The 21007-nt window shown below is 39.0% G+C and overlaps 1 protein-coding gene across 2 annotated transcripts in view; it reads left to right on the top strand.

The window, feature by feature from the left end:
- Positions 1-467: 467 nt before the first annotated feature.
- Positions 468-21007, top strand: part of LOC124619575 (endoplasmic reticulum lectin 1) — a 102414-nt gene continuing 81874 nt past the window's right edge. Inside the window, exon 1 of one of the 2 annotated variants that reach the window (XM_047146067.1) lies at positions 468-737. In XM_047146067.1, the coding sequence (XP_047002023.1) occupies positions 603-737 (135 nt within the window). In that variant the 5' untranslated portion in view covers positions 468-602. The remainder of the gene's footprint in view (positions 738-21007) is intronic. The other variant, XM_047146066.1, reaches the window with a different exon arrangement.

Below are 21007 nucleotides of genomic sequence, written 5' to 3'. Positions count from 1 at the left end.
CTTCCCTCTCCCCCCTTCCAGTAGATGACATTCCATGTGGACTTCCTTCCTGCGATTCCCCTGAGTGGCTACAACATTTGCCTAGCTTTGGAGCTCTCAACTGACTAGCAAACCCACCCTCCGCACTTGTCTGAACCTTTCTGGGAGATTGCCCCGTCGCAAAAGACGAGGCACCTCGTGCGGGCAACATATTTGAAGCTATGGGCAACAGGTTTACCTCAAATTTTTGAAGTGAACGCTTTCTTGAAAACAAGTAGAAATTGACTGCGCGCGTAGCAGTACCTCAAACCTGTTTTTAAGTTAACGTCGTATTGAAAACTTAGAAGCAGAAATTATCCCAATGTATATGAAAATTCTACTGGGCTTCGAAAGCGACGGTGATGGGATGCATGAACAACGTCTCAGTTGTTTTAGAAAACAAAGCGACACAAAAAGGTGTCCACTGCCCAGATGGTTCTTTGTCACTGATAATCTCTGACGTGTTGCTGTTTTATTGGTGGGACGTGTTATGAAAACATAGTTATGTGACGTGAAGTATCGGTAGATTTGTGAACTGAGTTGCCAGCTGTCGAGGCGAGCTGTGAAATTATGAGTTTGTCAAAATGACTTCTTGGCATTTAATAATATGTCTTTTGTATCTCCTCGTCTCGGACTATGGATGTGCTGAAAGTGGAGGCTTTGATGATTCCATTTTTTACAGGATAAATTGGCCGGGAAACGACGAAACTGATCTCTTGGTAAGTAGTACATCCCACGTTATGACATACATGCTTATATTTTCTTTTCTTTTTATTTGTCGAGTATATTTTCAGTTGAAACACGTTTATTTAACAGTGTAGCACACAACGTGATTTGTTGTTTCAACAGAAAAAAATTGTGAGGGAGCATTTATTTACGTTTCTTATCATTGCTCGTCAGTAGACAACGAAATTAGAAATCCACATGTAATTTTGATATTCTAATAACGCTCAGAAACCGTCTCTTCTTGTTACAATTAACATTCGACAGGGTCACATTAAAGAAATACCTGCACTCAACGGTTCGTCCTTAAGAATTGATTTTCTAAGTATAGAACGGGCATTAGAGGATTGCCTTAGCGCTTTGTCCTTTTTTATGTTTTTGCGTTGCGGTAATATACGAATACGACAGAGCAGGGCCGACAGAAGCGTCCTGAAAGCAACGTCATGGCACCTGAAGATAGCCAGTTTTTATTGTAATGGAAACCAGTCGCAAGTGATTAATAAATCATATCAATCCACTTAATCTTTTTCCGTAAGGGAGATCCCATGCTGACACACGTTACATTTTGAAATCAACGTTTTATATTGACTTGTTATTAATCTGTAAACCCATACTTTCTTTTGTAAATCATCATTACAAATTGTGTTATTCAGGCAAATATCTTGGAGTGTTATTTAAGCAGGAAATAGCATTAAAATTAAAGGACAAGAATGTAATGTGGTTCATGCTACAAATTTGGGACATCCTATTCCTAATGTGCATTTTAGGTCAAAAGTGTCCTCAAACTATTAGGAGTAGGCCTATGGGTCTGGTTTTCATCACAGAAAATGCATATTAGGTTGGCATTCAAATGACTGAGTTACAGGTTTCTAAAAATAATCATACCATGTGAAATATTGTAATGTATTGAAAAAGGCGCGTGACTCGTGTTACTTCTTGTTGGAAAAACTTTTTTCCTACAGGCAGAGAAATAAAAATATGGCAATATGAGCCAAATAACATAAACTTAATATAAACATTTCACTTCTCAAACACTATGAAAAATTATAAAAGCATGACATCTGGGAAAATGAACTGTAAATTCAAGTAAAGATCAGAGAACTGAAAGTATTCTTTTGCATTGACAACATCAAATGCATTAATTTTCTTTATAATTTCATCATATTTTACAGGCCATTTCCAATCGTGGCCAGCACACTGATTAAGTAAGAATTTCCAAAAACTGCACATACTTCTCGAGCATTGAGTTTACTGTCATATTCTACTTTGTACCAGTCTCCAATTTTTTTCACACATTCTATAGCTTCTTCAGTATGATGATGTGCAGCAGCAGATTTCTTTCGAGACAGCAGATATGTTTGTACTACTACTTTCTTGTAGTGAAAGCAGTGAATGCTTTTTATGTTTGGTACTGATGGTGCTGAAGAAAATATTTGAGCCAGATTAAGGTTCACATTGATTCCTTGAATTTCATCAATAGACACATGAATAACCTGTATAGTTGTTTCTTGCAGCTACCTGAGTGAAAGCTGATGCGTCACGTACTATGAATTTCAGTTATATGCAGCATTCCCCACTAGCCATTCTGCAACTGCACCAATTCCATCTAAGGCTCCTTTATGATGGAATGTAGGAAATTGAGGTTTAGTACCAGTAATATATTTGTTTTTAAATTGTGAGGCAGATCAATCACATCAGATTGAAACTGTCTTCACATTTTTAGGTATAGTTGACAGTACCTTGCTAATGTAAGCAATTGCAGCACTCGAGCCATGGCTTTATCCAGAGCACGATGTGACTTATACGTGACAAAGCCGGCCGCGGTGGCCGAGCGGTTCTAGGCGCTTCAGTCCGAGACCGCGCGACTGCTACGGTCGCAGGTTCGAATCCTGCCTCGGGCATGGATGTGTGTGATGTTCTTAGGTTAGTTAGGTTTAAGTAGTTCTAAGTTCTAGGGGACTGATGACCTCAGATGTTAAGTCCCATAGTGCTCAGAGCCATTTGCACCATTTTGCACGTGACAAACTTGCTTTACTACGTTGCTGATCTTGCATCTTATGTTGCCTTTGTTTGCTAACTCTCTCCCTATTTTTAGCTCTTCTTTCTTCAAATAACAGTCCTTGCTTCTGTTGACTCTACTGTAGAAACTTTTATTTCTGTTTCTGCTAGCTTCTTCGAGCTTCTTCCACGTGCTTCTTCTTAAATTCTTCATATTTTCCTTCACTCATTAACTTTTCCGTCCTCCTACTCTGTCTTTCTGCTGCTGCTAATAGTACAACTGTGACTCAGATTACGTGACTCACGCTACAAATTTAATTTTCTGTTTTTAGTATATTGGTTGAAATTGGGAAATTTTTCGTAGTGATACTAGTTACACATTCACACTAAGAAGTAAATTACTGAACAATATAAAATTATTTCTAATATCTGTCTTGGTATAAAAACTTAATTACATGAAAGTGACTCATGTCACATGAAAGTTCATGCTGTTGTATTATATTGTTTATCCCAACCTATTATTTACCTACTTCAGTTTTATTCCTTTTATGAAATACCTTATGATATGTAACAGTAATATAAATAATGGTATGCTAATTCGTATCTCCCCCCCATGAACCATGGACCATGCCGTTGGTGGGGAGGCTTGCGTGCCTCAGCGATACAGATAGCCGTACCATAGGTGCAACCACAACGGAGGGGTATCTGTTGAGAGGCCAGACAAACGTGTGGTTCCTGAAGAGGGGCAGCAGCCTTTTCAGTAGTTGCAAGGGCAACAGTCTGGATGATTGACTGATCTGGCCTTGTAACACTAACCAAAACGGCCTTGCTGTGCTGGCACTGCGAATGGCTGAAAGCAAGGGGAAACTGTGGCCGTAATTTTTCCCGAGGGCATGCAGCTTTACTGTATGGTAAATGATGATGGCGTCCTCTTGGGTAAAATATTCCGGAGGTAAAATAGTCCCCCATTCGGTTCTCCGGGCGGGGACTACTCAAGAGGATGTCGTTATCAGGAGGAGAAAGAAAACTGGCGTTCTACGGGTCGGAGCGTGGAATGTCAGATCCCTTAATCGGGCAGGTAGGTTAGAAAATTTGAAAGGGAAATGGATAGGTTAAAGTTAGATATAGTGGGAATTAGTGAAGTTCAGTGGCAGGAGGAACAAGACTTTTGGTCAGGTGACTACAGGGTTATAAACACAAAATCAAATAGGAGTAATGCAGGAGTAGGTTTAATAGTGAATAGGAATGCGGGTAAGCTACTACAAACAGCATAGTGAACGCATTATTGTGGCAAAGGTAGATACGAAGCCCACGCCTACTACAATAGTGCAAGTTTATATGCCAACTAGCTCTGCAGATGACGAAGAAATTGAAGAAATGTGTGATGAAATAAAAGAAATTATTCAGATAGTGAAGGGTGATGAAAATTTAATAGTCACGGGTGACTGGAATTCGGTAGTAGGAAAAGGGAGAGAAGGAAATGTAGCAGGTGAATATGGATTGGGTCTAAGAAATGAAAGAGGAAGCTGCCTGGTAGAATTTTGCACAGAGCATAAGTTAATCATAGCTAACACTTGGTTCAAGAATCATAAAAGAAGGTTGTATACATGGAAGAATCCTGGAGATACTAAAAGGTATCAGATAGATTATGTAATGATAAGACAGAGATTTAGGAACCAGGCTTTAAATTGTAAGACATTTCCAGGAGCAGATGTGGACTCTGACCACAATCTATTGGTTATGATCTGTAGATTAAAACTGCAAAAAGGTGGGAATTTAAGGAGATGGGACCTGGATAAACTGAAAGAACCAGAGGTTGTACAGAGTTTCAGGGAGAGCATAAGGGAACAATTGACAGGAATGGGGGAAAGAAATACAGGAGAAGAAGAATGGGTAGCTTGAGGGGTGAAGTAGTGAAGGCAGCAGAGGATCAAGTAGGTAAAAAGATGAGGGCTAGTAGAAATCCTTGGGTAACAGAAGATTTATTAAATTTAATTGATGAAAGGAGAAAATATAAAAATGCAGTAAATGAAGCAGGCAAAAAGGAATACAAACGTCTCAAAAATGAGATCGACAGGAAGTGCAAAATTGCTAAGCAGGGATGGCTAGAGGACAAATGTAAGGATGTAGAGGCTTATCTCACTAGCGGTAAGATAGATACTGCCTACAGGAAAATTAAAGAGACCTTTGGAGATAAGAGAACCACTTGCATGAATATCAAGAGCTCAGATGGAAACCCAGTTCTAAGCAAAGAAGGGAAAGCAGAAAGGTGGAAGGAGTATATAGAGGGTCTATACAATTGTGATGTACTTGAGGACAGTATTATGGAAATGGAAGAGGATGTAGATGAAGATGAAATGGGAGATACGATACTGCGTGAAGAGTTTGACAGAGCACTGAAGACCTGAGCCGAAACAAGGCCCCCGGAGTAGACAGCATTCCATTAGAACTACTGACGGCCTTGGGAGAGCCAGTCCTGACAAAACTCTACCATCTGGTGAGCAAGATGTATGAAACAGGCGAAATACCCTCAGACTTCAAGAAAAAATATAATAATTCCAATCCCAAAGAAAGCAGGTGATGACAGATGTGAAAATTACCGAACTATCAGTTTAATAAGTCACAGCTGCAAAATACTAACGCGAATTCTTTACAGACGAATGGAAAAACTAGTATAAGCCGACCTCGGGGAGATCAGTTTGGATTCCGTAGAAATGTTGGAACACGTGAGGCAATACTGACCCTACGACTTACCTTAGAAGCTAGATTAAGGAAGGGCAAACATACGTTTCTAGCATTTGTAGACTTAGAGAAAGCTTTTGACAATGTTGACGGGAATACTCCCTTTCAAATTCTGAAGGTGGCAGGGGTAAAATACAGGGAGCGAAAGGCTATTTACAATTTGTGCAGAAACCAGATGGCAGTTATAAGGGTCGATGGGTATGAAAAGGAAGCAGTGGTTGGGAAGGGAGTGAGGCAGGGTTGTAATCTCTCCCCGATGTTATTTAATCTGTATATTGAGCAAGCAGTGAAGGAAACAAAAGAAAAATTCGGAGTAGGTATTAAAATCCATGGAGAAGAAATAAAAACTGTCACAGTGGCTTTGCAGGTCTGCTCAGAATACCTCCCTCCTCGATCCAAATTCCCTTTCGTTCATTAGTCCACATGGTATTCCCCCAACTGGAACAACATTGCAGAGTTTCTCCAGAAGTATTGGAATAGCACCTCAGCATCGAACAAAGCAGGGACTCCTACCTGAAAACCATGTCATACATTTGAAGGAGACCACATTTTTACCAGATATGCATGACATGATGGCTGAGGAACTAGACTTATTTAATTCTACCTATTATGTATATTAAAAGGATAAAAAATATCACATCTTACATTTTAATTTTTATAATTTTTTACCTGATAAAAATGTTATTTTTTTCTATAATTTTGTTAATTCTGCAGTAAAGCTTAGGTCTACTGTATAAGTATGGACTATTGCAAGTTACAGAAAAAAAAATTAGAGCACTGCTTTATTAACATTAGGGAATATTCGTAACTGAATTCTGAAAAATACAACTTGCGGGAAATTGCAAATGAAGATATGAGTCCAATTAAACTGTGCCTCAGAACATTCCTGAAGCATAGTTTCGTCCTGCAGCATTTCTTCATCTTCAGGCTTCCTCTTGGCATTCTTTTTAGCACTTATCACTTCTTTGGTAACTTGAAGAGTGAATCTTTCATCTTCATGCACCCATTGTCTGTCACACGCAAGCAATTGATTTTCCATATTAAAGCCACATTTTATGCCTAAATTGCTCAGGACTTCCAACCTTCCTGGTCACTCCATCAGTGAAACATATCACTGCATCTAGTACACCAACTTTTAATGTATTTAGCCTTACAAAAACATTCTTGAGTAATCTTTCCCATATGCAATGGTTGAAACTTTCATTTGTATTCTGAATGCCCCATGAAGACATTTACTAAGCAAAACAGTGTCACTGAGGTCTCTAACAATTGGTTTTATTTCATTCATAAAGGCTCAGGAAGAGAATGCTTATGATGGTATATTTGACTACTTTCTTTTGCTTTTGGGTAACCACACCAAGAATCTACTCCTTTAGGGCAAAGTCCATGAACAGGATGGTCATCTGTGGATAACTTATGAAGGTAGATGGCCCATAAAGCTTTCCTCATTGCTGTAACATCATTCATAGGTACATTTCATCTGATGGCCAGTTCATAATAACTCTGAAGGAGGTCTATTTCAGTTTCGGTCAATCTGCCTCGGCCAGACAGAGATTTTCGAACAGATAGCAACTTTCCTTTCATTTCTCTTCGTAGCTTCCTCAATCTAGCACCCATCCTCTTTTGCAGATGTCCACAACACTCCAGTTTTGTTACCAAGGTATCACCATAAACATTGAACTCATTAATTTAGAGTCCTCATCGCCTAGGTACTTCATATATCTAACGTTATAAACGGTCACCGACCTCTTAAATATTTTTAGAGCTCCATCACACTCCATACCTCCACTGTAACCATCATAATTCTTAGAACGCTGATGTTCAATATGTCCTTCAGTGTTGCCATAGCAGATGTGGCAGTACTTAGATAAGCACTCAACATCAACAACTTTTCCATTCTCAAGAGAAGTAGCACTTACAACACCATTCAAGGAACAATGTCCTCGACGTTGCCATGTACTATCAAGTAGAACAGCAATGTCCCTGGTTCCACTAATATTTACAGTTTCTTCTACTGCATGTTTCATAGATGCTTTAGACATAACTGTCAAGGCACCTGAAAGTATTTTTATGTACTTGCTGAACCTACTGGGAGGAGGAGGAGGAAGGTCCATCAAACCACAAAACGTTTGAGCAGCCCTTTTTCCTTTTCCTATTGCACGCACTAACTTCAGATTCATGTCATATGAATTATGCACAATGCTTGAAGTCATTTTTGAGGTAGAATTATTGCAGGATCTACACAGAACAACTAGTATTGATGCTTCCTGTTACTTTGTTGTTCGGTTATTTCCAGGCAGCCTACACCATCACATTGTTTACATTTCGCCACTTCCTCCTATTAAAGAAGATAAGATGCCCACTTCAACAACAACAAATCCACTACAAACAACGTCAATGTTAGCACACAAATTTGAATCACCAGGAGGCGTGGCATGTGGGAGTTTCTTCCCTGAAGAACTGATACATAGGTTACTTTCAGCAGGGTGGCTAGCTTTGTTTGTGAACTGGTTACCACGGAATTTCGTTTCATTGAATTTATTGATGCGTGGCATAGTTCATATTTATTGGACACTATAGGATATGTACTTCCAGAAATATATGTAGCACTTGGGCAACAAACATTCAGTAACATGTGAACAAACTGCTTCAGCAAAACAAAAGTAAATACTGGCAAAGATAATCATTCAGACACTAGAAACCTACACTGTCACCAACACACACAATGTATCCTACGTATAATGACTGGAAGCAGAAAGCTCTTTTAAAAATAATACTGGTTTCTGTATTTCTGTAACAGAAATAAAGAGGGCGTGGTGGCATATGTGACTGTAACTTTAAAATTTGGTAAATATAGGTCATTTTTCATTTGAAACCTTATAATGTATATATCAATGTAATCAGGAAAGACTACAGAATTTAATAAAGTCACAAAAAATTTGATTTTCCACCATTTATAAGTACCCTGTATCCTTAAAGCACCTGTGTTTGGGTTTCAGGCAGAATCCCATGTTTCTTTTGATCCTGAGGTGCTATTACATTGAAGTTGGAGAGTCTTTGCAATGTTGTTTGAGTTAGGGGGAATGTCAAGTGGATTGAAGTGTGAATGGGTTTTTGGATTGAGGAGGGAGGCATGCTATGGTAGTCCATGCAGTTGTGCAAAGCTACTGTGCCCTGGTGCAAAGTGGTTAGCATATCTGCTTAGTGAGCAGGAGACCCGGGCTCAAATCCCAACCTTAGTAAAATTTTTATATGTCACTTCAATCTGGCATATACATGTCATCTCATTAACTTACATACTGATCAAATGAAACCATCATGCAAAAAATCTTGCCTAGTGGAAGCCAAAAACCAAAAATTTAAAGAACATTCAGTATGTAAACGAAACAACACTTGGTTACGATATTATTAAAATGACCAAGTAAAATATCCATCCCACGTAGCATCTCCCAAACTACTACTCCAACATAAACACTCTCTCCCCCTCCCCACTCACACAAAAAACCACCTCCTTCCAACCAATATCCATTTTGCTACACTAAACACCTTAAAGACTAGAATTAAGTTAAAAATTAGAAAGCACTCTTTCAAAATAAATGATACGGAGTACGAAATATTTAAAAACTTAAAAATTTCCCTTCCCAAGTAATCAGTAATGAAATGATCACTGGCTCCATGGTAATGGGCACAAAACCGCGCAGCTGAGTGAAGGAAAAAGTAATAACTCAAATAAAAAGTTTTGAGGATTGTCCTTAGATTTTTTGAACCAGATTACCCTCTGAATCGATTGTCATAAATCTTCCTCCCAACAACATTACATAAACCATTGGTTGTACCCTTATTGACATTGAATATGTTCTGCCAATATGTCATACTCGAGCAGGAAGTTATGATGTTTGACGTGTCGCACATCTCTTTCATCAACATATTGGTTTCAGAATTTACATCTGGGTACATCTCACAGCTGGCACACACAGCATCCTTATGCAAATAACAACGTCCCGAATAACTTTTCTGGCATTGAAATTTACTCTAAAAGAGCAACACATTTTCTTCAAAAATCCTTACCTTGCATGGCAACCAAAACGAAAAAACATAGTACCCTATGTCTATAATATCAATGAGTTACTGTTGGAATTAGCCAACACCAAAACTAGCCTGGGTGTAACACTTTGAAGGGATATAAAATGGAATGAGCTCATAGGTTCAGTCATGGGTAAAGTAGGTGACAGACTGGTTTATTGCTAGAATACTGGGGAAGTGCAATCAGTCTACAAAGGAGATTATTTACAAATCACTTGTGCGACCCATCCCAGTATATTGCTCAAATGTGTGGGACCCATACCAAATAGGACTACTAATATAGATATTGAACATATACAGAGAAGGGGAGCACTAAGGGTTACATGTTTGTTTGACCCTTCGGAGAGTGTCACAGAGATGCCGAAGAAAGCGAACTGGCAGACTCTTGAGATAGACGTAAACTATCTTGAGAAAGCCTACTTACAAAATTTCAAGACCATGATTTAAATAATGACTCTAGGAATATACAACAACCCCCTACTTATTTGCTCACATGGTGATCGCGAGGACAAGATTAGTTAATTACACCTCACACAGAGGCGCTTAAACAATCATGAACATCATATGTGACTGGAGCAGGAACAAATGCTAATAATTGCTACAATGGACATATCCTCTGCTGTGCACTTCACAAAGGTTTGCTGAGTGTAGATGTAGATGTTGACTTTAAAGTACGTGGCCCATATATGATTTCACATGCCACAGCATCTTTCCATCACAAATCAAAGCCAAAACTTAGTGCTGAATTGTTTGGTTGGCCTGACAATAATAAATTAACAAATTTGTGAAAACTACAAAAACAGTATATACTCACAAACGCAAGTGACCAAATAATGTTATACTAATATGCAAAATAAGGGAAAGGTCCAGAATTTCCATTTCCATTATATAATATTCTACTTATATGTATAAAACAGCTTATTTTTCACACACAGTTCCTGGAACCATATAGTTTCCCTTTAAAGAATGGGAGCCTCTGAAGAAACATCCCCAGAATGCAACAAAATCCAAATTAAAATGCTGAAACACCTTAGCGATCACAGTAGAGAAGAAACACTTAAGATTTTTGATTGTACCTGGTGAGATGTAGACTTTCCCACCTCATTTTGCTAGAGTTTTGTCATCCCTGTGCTCATATAAGGAAAGGATCACATAACTTGAAAAACAACAGACAAATCGTCTTAATGAATGGTGTATGTAAATTATTTGAAAGAACGGTCAACTAATGGCTTTTGATAGCTAGAAACATGGAACATCTCTCCCATTGTCAAAACAGCTTTTGATATTACTGACATCCAATACATCTAGAATCCACATATCAGATGCCTTTATGCTCTGCGCACACTTGATTGCTGTGTTCTTAAATCTACAAAGGACTTATGACACTACCTGGCGTAACGTATCCCACCTGAGCTACTTGAGGGGGGTTTCTGTGGTAGCCTATATTGGACTTCCATCTCTCTCTACTTAACTGCATACAGATTGTCTTCTCTTAGTTTTCCCCATGGTGTGAAACATAGTCTGCGACATGTGTGAGTCTGTTATGTCGCTCTAAGGAAAACACAAGAACCCACTACTCTTTGACACCTGTTTTTCTGCGCTCAATTCTCCATGAATACCCAAATGATAGAGCCATCTATGGGTTCGGAGTTAATGACTGTGTACACAGTACCTTTGCGTATGTGGGTTGAAGGTGAGTGATTTCATCTCAAATCGTACAGGTCAAGAGTGAATGTGTTACATCGCTATTTCAAAATTTGCTGAAAAAAAATTTGGAAGTTCCACATGATACCTCTCCAAAACTACAATACTTTGATTTTCTTACAATTTGTTAAAATTCTACAGACCTTTCTGAATTAGAGTATTTGTGAGAACATTGTAACGAAAGGGCAAATTGAAAAATTTTAGTAAAGAAACCAAAAGTTATAGAGATCTAGATTTATTTTCAATAAATACTTTTTCCGAATACTATGAGACGTGATTAATACATGCACTCTTCTGAACTTTTTTCATTTAATTTTTTTTATTTTTATTTTTTTTTAAATTAACTACAAAAATTTGTAACTTTCTGTGGATTTCAAATTTATATTTTGAAAATATGAATAGTCACAAATGTTGAAGTGGAAGGACTGCTAACTGTCAGCTATGACATTAATGCATGAAATTCTTAAACTGTCAAAATATTTGTACATAAAGATGCAAGAATCTGAAAATTTATGGTTATTTAGAAATTATTTTCTCCAAAACTCCCATCCTAAATGTTCTAAAAATTTCATGGCATGTGAGTTGCTCATTGTACTTAGTGAATGTACAGTCTGAGTGGGCAATACTTGTCTGTACAAAAGATGAAAATAAATATTTAAAGTGATCACTGATTCTAAATAAATGTCACACAAAACTGGCATTTCAAAATCAAAGCATTTTATAACAAAAATGAGATATAGAGTATTTATGCCCATTTTCCTTTTTACAATATTATTCACAAATTATTATTGTCTTCTGTCATGATTTTGGTTCTTCATGACTTGCCATGAATTAAAAGAGCCTACAATGTAACAATCAATACTACTCTGTTGAAAAGAGTTCATTTGTTTTTTTTCGTCTGCTTCTCATTAAACTGGTATAGCCGAGCAGTACTTGGGAAATGGGAACTGCACACTGACCTTTTGATGATGGCCATTTGAAAGCATGGTTATATCTTGCAGCTTGTGAGAGACACTTATTATCTGTTCCATCAACCACTGACTGTCACATATACAAGAAAAGAAGTGGCTCACTACAAAGTCTTTTAATGTATACTGTGATCACTGCATTTTGTGGAGAACCATTCTTGCAATGTATGTGCCACTCCTCGATGCAACCCAGTAGTGACTTGATTGAATTCTTACTGTAAGCTTCATAGCAAACCATTCTTCTGTGTCTTTTAAGTGGAATTCCCTTAATGTACCTTAATTTAGGATTAAGAGTTTCATGTTTGTTACTAATGTTGATATGGTGTGTACAAATCCAGTAGCATCTCTTATAGCATCAACAGCTTCATGCTGGAGATTAAATCTTGTTGCAAGACGTTTACAGAGACCTCCTACCCATCATTTGCACTTTTTCCATGACCTGTTGCTGAAAATATTAAATGTTTTTCTTAATTCCTGTAGTACAGTGTTGACCAAGCTCATAAACCTGAAAGCAATTTTTAAAATGAGATGCTGCACCATCAGTCACATATATATGTTTAGGAAATTCATAGCCTCTAGATGCTATGTCATCAATTATCATGCCGACAGCGTAGCATGCATGTGCACTATAATGAATGAGATCATCACTGACATAGCAAACCAGTGTGATGTTCCAAGGAAGTGAGTAACACATGTGAATGTAGATACTCGCGATCTGTGCCAGTGATAACTTTGAATTTCATTCTGCAAAGCAACAGACCAGTTCTCAGCTAAATTGAATTGAAGAACTAAAATGTATCAGTATTCTGGGATGTGGCTGATTTTACTTCTGCTATGGTCTTTCTCTGAATCCTTTGGATATGATAGTGAGCTATTCCACTAATACAAACTTCTCTGGCTCTGCTGTCTTCTTCACCAATTTTCCTCCCTCCCACAATGTATAGGTTATGTCATTTTCAGTATCCTGAAGGTGTAATGCTTCAACAATCATCACTTCAGCATCAGGACATATTGTACACTCCTGCAACCAACATTTATCTTGCGGCTCTTGATATATACACAAAAGCATCAGATCCATCTCTGTGTACTTCTTTCCTGTGACACTGCTTATGGTGAAACAAATAAGTTTCAAATTAGTGCAGTAAATACATGTGCATACTTCTTTCACTGGCTGGTATTTTACCTACACTCCTGGAAATTGAAATAAGAACACCGTGAATTCATTGTCCCAGGAAGGGGAAACTTTATTGACACATTCCTGGGGTCAGATACATCACATGATCACACTGACAGAACAACAGGCACATAGACACAGGCAACAGAGCATGCACAATGTCGGCACTAGTACAGTGTATATCCACCTTTCGCAGCAATGCAGGCTGCTATTCTCCCATGGAGACGATCGTAGAGATGCTGGATGTAGTCCTGTGGAACGGCTTGCCATGCCATTTCCACCTGGCGCCTCAGTTGGACCAGCGTTCGTGCTGGACGTGCAGACCGCGTGAGACGACGCTTCATCCAGTCCCAAACATGCTCAATGGGGGACAGATCCGGAGATCTTGCTGGCCAGGGTAGTTGACTTACACCTTCTAGAGCACGTTGGGTGGCACGGGATACATGCGGACGTGCATTGTCCTGTTGGAACAGCAAGTTCCCTTGCCGGTCTAGGAATGGTAGAACGATGGGTTCGATGACGGTTTGGATGTACTGTGCACTATTCAGTGTCCCCTCGACGATCACCAGTGGTGTACGGCCAGTGTAAGAGATCGCTCCCCACACCATGATGCCGGGTGTTGGCCCTGTGTGCCTCGGTCGTATGCAGTCCTGATTGTGGCGCTCACCTGCACGGTGCCAAACACGCATACGACCATCATTGGCACCAAGGCAGAAGCGACTCTCATCGCTGAAGACGACACGTCTCCATTCGTCCCTCCATTCACGCCTGTCGCGACACCACTGGAGGCGGGCTGCACGATGTTGGGGCGTGAGCGGAAGACGGCCTAACGGTGTGCGGGACCGTAGCCCAGCTTCATGGAGACGGTTGCGAATGGTCCTCGCCGATACCCCAGGAGCAACAGTGTCCCTAATTTGCTGGGAAGTGGCGGTGCGGTCCCCTACGGCACTGCGTAGGATCCTACGGTCTTGGCGTGCATCCGTGCGTCGCTGCGGTCCGGTCCCAGGTCGACGGGCACGTGCACCTTCCGCCGACCACTGGCGACAACATCGATGTACTGTGGAGACCTCACGCCCCACGTGTTGAGCAATTCGGCGGTACGTCCACCCGGCCTCCCGCATGGCCACTATACGCCCTCGCTCAAAGTCGGTCAACTGCACATACGGTTCACGTCCACGCTGTCGCGGCATGCTACCAGTGTTAAAGACTGCGATGGAGCTCCGTATGCCACGGCAAACTGGCTGACACTGACGGCGGCGGTGCACAAATGCTGCGCAGCTAGCGCCATTCGACGGCCAACACCGCGGTTCCTGGTGTGTCCGCTGTGCCGTGCGTGTGATCATTGCTTGTACAGCCCTCTCGCAGTGTCCGGAGCAAGTATGGTGGGTCTGACACACCGGTGTCAATGTGTTCTTTTTTTCCATTTCCAGGAGTGTATTTTGGTCACAAGGAGAAGAATTCTGAGAGACCAATTTTTAAATTCAGGTTCTACTTTTGCAATGGGAGATATGATTCTTTTGTTGATCTTGTCATATATCTTTTTAACTTTTTCACCATTTTCGCTAACAGAGATAACTTCAGCCTGGTTAAGAATTTGCCTGCTGCTATCTTTGTCATCACTTAGGTAAAATTCCAGAGCAACACTAAGCGTATCATCTTGCAATGAATGCCCACAGTAATAATCTGGGCGTGCCCAAATACCTTTCTCATTTTTTATTTTATGAGCTTTTGAAATCAAATAATGTGAGGAAGTGGGTATGTATTATGTTTGCTGCCTAGAGTAGCTACCTGGTATCAGCATCAGTAACTGTACCTTCTCAGTATAGGTGGCTGCTGAGATAGCAGTATTTAGGTTTTGAAACCACACATCACATTTTGTGCATGTATCACTATCTTCAGGCTCTGCACCAAGTGCATCTACACTATACACTTCAAAAAGTTTTGAAGATGTTGCTTGTGTAAAACTTCGTTCAATTTCTTCCACTTTTCGTTTTACATACTGTTTTCTTCTAGTGCTTCTTACCTTTCCAGGACATTTAAGGGGGATATAGCAGTTTGGACAAGAAGAGAATTGAAGCTTTCGAAATGTGGTGCTGCAGAAGAATGCTGAAGATTAGATGGGTAGATCACATAACGGATGAGGAGATATTGAATAGGATTGGGGAGAAGAGAAGTTTGTGGCACAACTTGACTAGAAGAAGGGATCAGTTGGTAGGACATGTTCTGAGGCATCAAGGGATCACCAATTTAGCATTGGAGGGCAGCGTGGAGGATAAAAATTGTAGAGGGAGACCAAGAGATGAATACACTAAGCAGATTCAGAAGGATGTAGGTTGCAGTAGTTACTGGGAGATGAAGAAGCTTGCACAGGATAGAGTAGCATGGAGAGCTGCATCAAACCAGTCTCAGGACTGAAGACCACAACAACAACAACAACAACAACAACCAACATTCAACACATCTACAACTTCACTTCCAGGAATATAAACATCTGCACTGTTTTCTTCAGTTTCACATTCAGGTGAGGTGATTGATCATGTGGATTGTCACAAAATTTCTTCTTGTAGTATGCGTACCAATTCCTGCGCAATGGATATGATGCTAATACCATTACTTGAGGATCGAGATATTTCTGCAATACCCCTGACAGATTTCCAACAACTTTCCTTAAACACCACCTTCTTGTGTCTTTTTTTCATAGTCCAAACACCAAACTCTTTCATTACTGTGTTTCCTCACTGACATTGTATCCAACAAAAACTTCAAACCACACACAAAACTCAATGCAGAATGGTTTATGTGCAAGTTCTCACTTGATTCTTATAAACAGAAGAGCACTAGAAACAGTGTTGCCAACATGCATATTTTACACTAGAAATTTAGTTATATGAAATATGCAGAATGTTGAAAAATATTTTAACACTTTACACAGAAAAATATTGCCCACTGTGTTTGCACTGACTACTAACGTATTAACCAAACAATATTTGTGTGATTCTCAAAAGTTTTTTGATGGCGGTTTTCAAGTAAATAACTTGTAAAAACTCAAAAAAATGCAATTTTTTTTACATTTTTAGTAATAAATATTTACATAATACAGATAGCTGTAGCAGAGAAGATACTGTTTATAATTACATCAGTAGTATCTGGTAATATGACGGAAAAGATAGTGTTCTGTAACCTTCCAAATTGGAAAAAAAATTTAAGTGGAAAAATTAACTTAAATTTAATATTTTTGTCTAAATTTGTAAGTTAAAGGAAGCCCATAAGTGTGCGGATGTCAACCAAATTTCAATACACTGAGAGGAAGCTTTAATGCATAGCATCTTCCAGGTCTCCAGTGCTTTTGGTTTATTAGCTATATTTTGTTTGTTCTTTACCTGTTTTAAGAGCTATTTACAAAATACACATTTTTCAAAGGGCTGTACCATTTACAAAAATTAAGATAAAATGAAAATATTTTATTTCTTAAAACTTTTGATATAGAGGTCTAATATATATTTTTGCCAGAGAAATTCATGTCCATGAGTTGACATGACCTATATGATTGAAGAAGGAATCACCCAGGTGTTGTGGGTCATGAACAGTTCATTCCAAATGTATGGAGCGTATTCATTGCACTTAATGCCTTGTGGTACTTCATTTCATGCCAATAATAGGTAAATGCTTCCTGGTGCTCAATGACTCCATTTTCTGCCTACAAGTGGTAGATCAGAGTTGCCCTTAGTAGAACATTTTGATCTCTGATCTCTTCGCTCATGCAACTAAAATAATGCCACAGCTTGTAGTGAACTGCAATGGCACCATGAACTACCATTGACTTGGATCACCACAAATTCTATATAGTTGCATCAGCTGAGATGATTCAGGCGGGGTTTAATGTAACTTTTAAATATCATTTGCAGATGCACCACAATTCCATGATTTTAGATTTTTATTTTATTCGCTAATGTAGGCATTTCAAAACTTATAATTTTTGCTTTTACAACTATCGCTTCACACTCAGTGGCTATTTCCCACAGGCAGTCCACTAGTTCCAGCAGTGTTCGGTCTCTCCAACCGTAATATATATACCAGAAGCTTGTTTGGTTCCATAAGCAAGGTTGCTATTCATATATTTTGAAAAACTGCAAAACTATAACTAATGACCAGTTGTTTTTATATTTCTTCAGTAAGAAAATGAAAATGTACTGAAATAAAACATACCACAGCAGAAATTATTTCACAAAAATTGGGGGAGAACGCTGGTGTTTTGAAATACAGTCACAATGAAGCAGTCAAATGTTACTATTTAGTGGTAGGGGAAAGCTAGTGGCTCCACTGTGTAGAACCAACTTTAACTTTTAGTGATATTGCAGAAAGTGGCACCACTGCAGTGACACAACCAAAAACTGGTATTTCACATATGCGACTGTAGTGCCATTGTAGCATGCTGCAAGCAGTCACATCGCTTTAATTTCATGAGTGAGTGTACATGACTGGCTTCTGTTGTGCCATAACCACCACCATATTCATCTAGACATTGAGCAACAATGCTGTACCAGGAAATGAACTCTAAAAAATCGGCTAAGGAAATACTTGGAGTATTGGACACTGACCTTTGATCACTGCTGGAGTATCAAATTTGGAAAGCTTGGTAGTATGTAATGACAGGCTACCACAACACCCAGTACGCTGAGGGTGATTAGGTAGCACAAAGTATGGGCGACTTTAAGTCACCATTCAATGAGAGTGCTCCTCTCATTGTTCTGAACTTGGACGTTTCCCTACATCCTGATGCTCAGATGCTATGAGGTAGATGCTGACTAAGTAATAATTTCTCAAGAGAAAGCAGATATTGCAACAATGTCCAATACCATATACAATTTCAGGGTTGGATATGGAGGCAGCACATGTCAGTGCAGCACTGATCATGAGGGACCTCTAGTTAATTTTCAGTCACATCAAGTATTGACAAATGTAATATACATTTGTAATTTTTTAACCTGCCAAATCATTTAGTTACTATTGTTGTGGTCTTCAGTCCGATGAATGATTTGATGCAGCTCTCACTACTGTATCTGTGTAAGTTTCTTCATCTCCGAATAACTATTGCAACCTGCTTCAATTTGAACCCACTTTCTGTATTCATCTCTTGGTCTCCCTATATGATACTTATCCCACACACTCGCCTCCAGTAGTAAATTGATGATTTACTAATGTATCAGGATGTGCCCCATCAACCGATCTCTTCTTTTAGTCAAGTTATGCCACAAACTACTTTTCCCTCTAGTTCTATTCACTCTTTCTCATTCATTATGCAACCTACCCATCTAGTCTTCAGGAGTATCTGTTCAACCACATTTCAAAAACTTCTATTCTCTTCTTTTCTGAACTGCTTATCATCCATGTTTCCTTCCTGTACAAAGCCATGTTGCAGACAAATACCATATGAAAAGACTTCTTATCACCTAAATTGACATTCAGTTTTAAAAAATTTCTATTCTTCATAAATGCTATTCTTGCCATTGCCAGTCAACATTTATATCCACCCTATGTCAGCCATCATTAGTCCTTGTACTGCCCAAATAGTAAAACTTGACCGCTACTTTCAGTGCCTCATTTTCAATTCCCTAAGCATCAATTGCTTTAATTCAACTCTATTGACAGAATTACAGTGTTGTCAGCAAACCTCAAAGTTTTTATTGCTGCCATCTGAACATTAATTCTTTCTCCATATTGATTTTTTGTTTCCTTTACTATTTGCACATTATGCTGATTGGATAATATTGAGGATAGTCTGCTACCCTGACTCAACTCCTCCTCAACCAGTGGGCCCCTGTCATGCCGTTCGACTCGTATAACTGCCATGTGGTTTCTGTACGTTGTACGTAAGCTATTTCTGTGTGTATTTTTACCCCTGGTACCTTCAGAATCCCGAAAGAATGTATTCCAGCTATAAATTTAGGTTTGCCGTAAGATAAGTTTGAGGATAAGTATTGCGTCGCATGCTTTTACATTTCTCCAGCATCCAAACTGATCTTCCCTGAGGTTAGCTTCTACTAGTTTTTTCCATTCTTCTGTAAAAAATTTGTGTCAGCATTTTGCAACCATGGCCTGTTGTAAACATAGTTGGGTAATACATCTAAATCTACATCTACTCTGCAAATCACACTTAAGTGCCTGGCAGAGGGTTCATCAAACCACCTTCACAATAATTATCTGTTATTCCAATCTTGAACAGCACGCAGAAAAAATGAACACCTATATCATTCAGTGTGAACTCTGACATTCCTTATTTTATTGCAATGATCGTTTCTCACTACATAGGTCAGCGTCAATAAAATATTTATGCGTTCGGAGGAGAAAGTTGGTGATTGAATTTTCATGGGAAAATTCTGCAGTGATGAAAAATGCCTTTGTTATGAACGGTGTTCACCCCAAATCCTGGATCATGTCAGTGACACTCTCTCCCCTATTTCACGATAATAAAAAACATGCTGCTCGTCTTTGAACTTTCTCAATGTACTCCGTTAACCCTATCTGGTAAGGATCCCAGACTGCACAGCAGTACACCGAAAGAGGACGGACAAGCATACTGTAGGTGGTCTCTTTAGTAGATCTGTTAAATTTTTAAGTCTTCTGCCAATAAACCGCAATCTTTGGTTTGCTTTTCCCACAACGTTTTCGTGTGTTCTTTCCAATTTAAATTTTTCTTGATAGTAATTCCTAGGCTTTCAACTGAATTTGTGGCCTTTATATTTGACTGATTTATCATGGAATCAAAGTTCAGTAGAATTCTTTTAGCAGTCATGTGAATGACGTCACACTTTTCATTATTTAGGGTCAATTGCCAATTTTTCACCATTCAGATATCTTTCCTAAATCATTTTGCAATTTGTTTTGATCGTCTGAAGAGTTTACTAGATGACAGGCAAAAGCGTCACCTGCAAACAACCTAAGATGGCTGCCCGGATTGTCTCCTAAATCATTTATATAGATAAGGAACAGCAGAAGGCCTATAAGACTACATTGGGGAATACCAGAAATCACTTATGTTTTACTCGATGACTTTCTGTCAATTACTACAAACGGACCTCTCTGAAAGGAAATCATGAATCCAGTCACATAACTGAGACAATATTCCGTAAGTTCGCTTGTGTGGTACAGATCAAAAGCCTTTTGGAAATCTAGAAATACGGAATCAATTTGAAATTAATTGTCAGTAGTACTCATTCATGAATGCAAAGAGCTAGTTGCGTTTCACAAAAACAGTGTTTGCAAATATTCACACCTGCAGCACCTGCTATCTTTGGAATTGAAATTATTACCTTTTTTTTTTTTAGTCTGAGGATGTTTCGTCTGTCTTGTACATTTTGCACATGGGTGGATACTTTTACCATGACTGGCTCTCCCAGAGATATCTTTAGTGCTGAGGGGGTGTCATCTACTCCAGGAGCTTTGTTTAAACTTAGCCTTTTGGAAATCTAGAAATATGGAATCAATTTAAAATCCCTCATCAATAGCACTCAACAGTTTTTACGTTCACACCTGTTAACACCTGCTTTCTTTGGAATTGGAATTATTACTTTCTTCTTGAAGTCTGAGAATGTTTCAC

This window comes from Schistocerca americana, chromosome 6 (assembly GCF_021461395.2).
Source record: "Schistocerca americana isolate TAMUIC-IGC-003095 chromosome 6, iqSchAmer2.1, whole genome shotgun sequence".
In the NCBI taxonomy this organism is placed as follows: Eukaryota; Metazoa; Arthropoda; class Insecta; order Orthoptera; family Acrididae; genus Schistocerca; species Schistocerca americana.
This window is presented reverse-complemented; position numbering and strand designations above follow the sequence as displayed.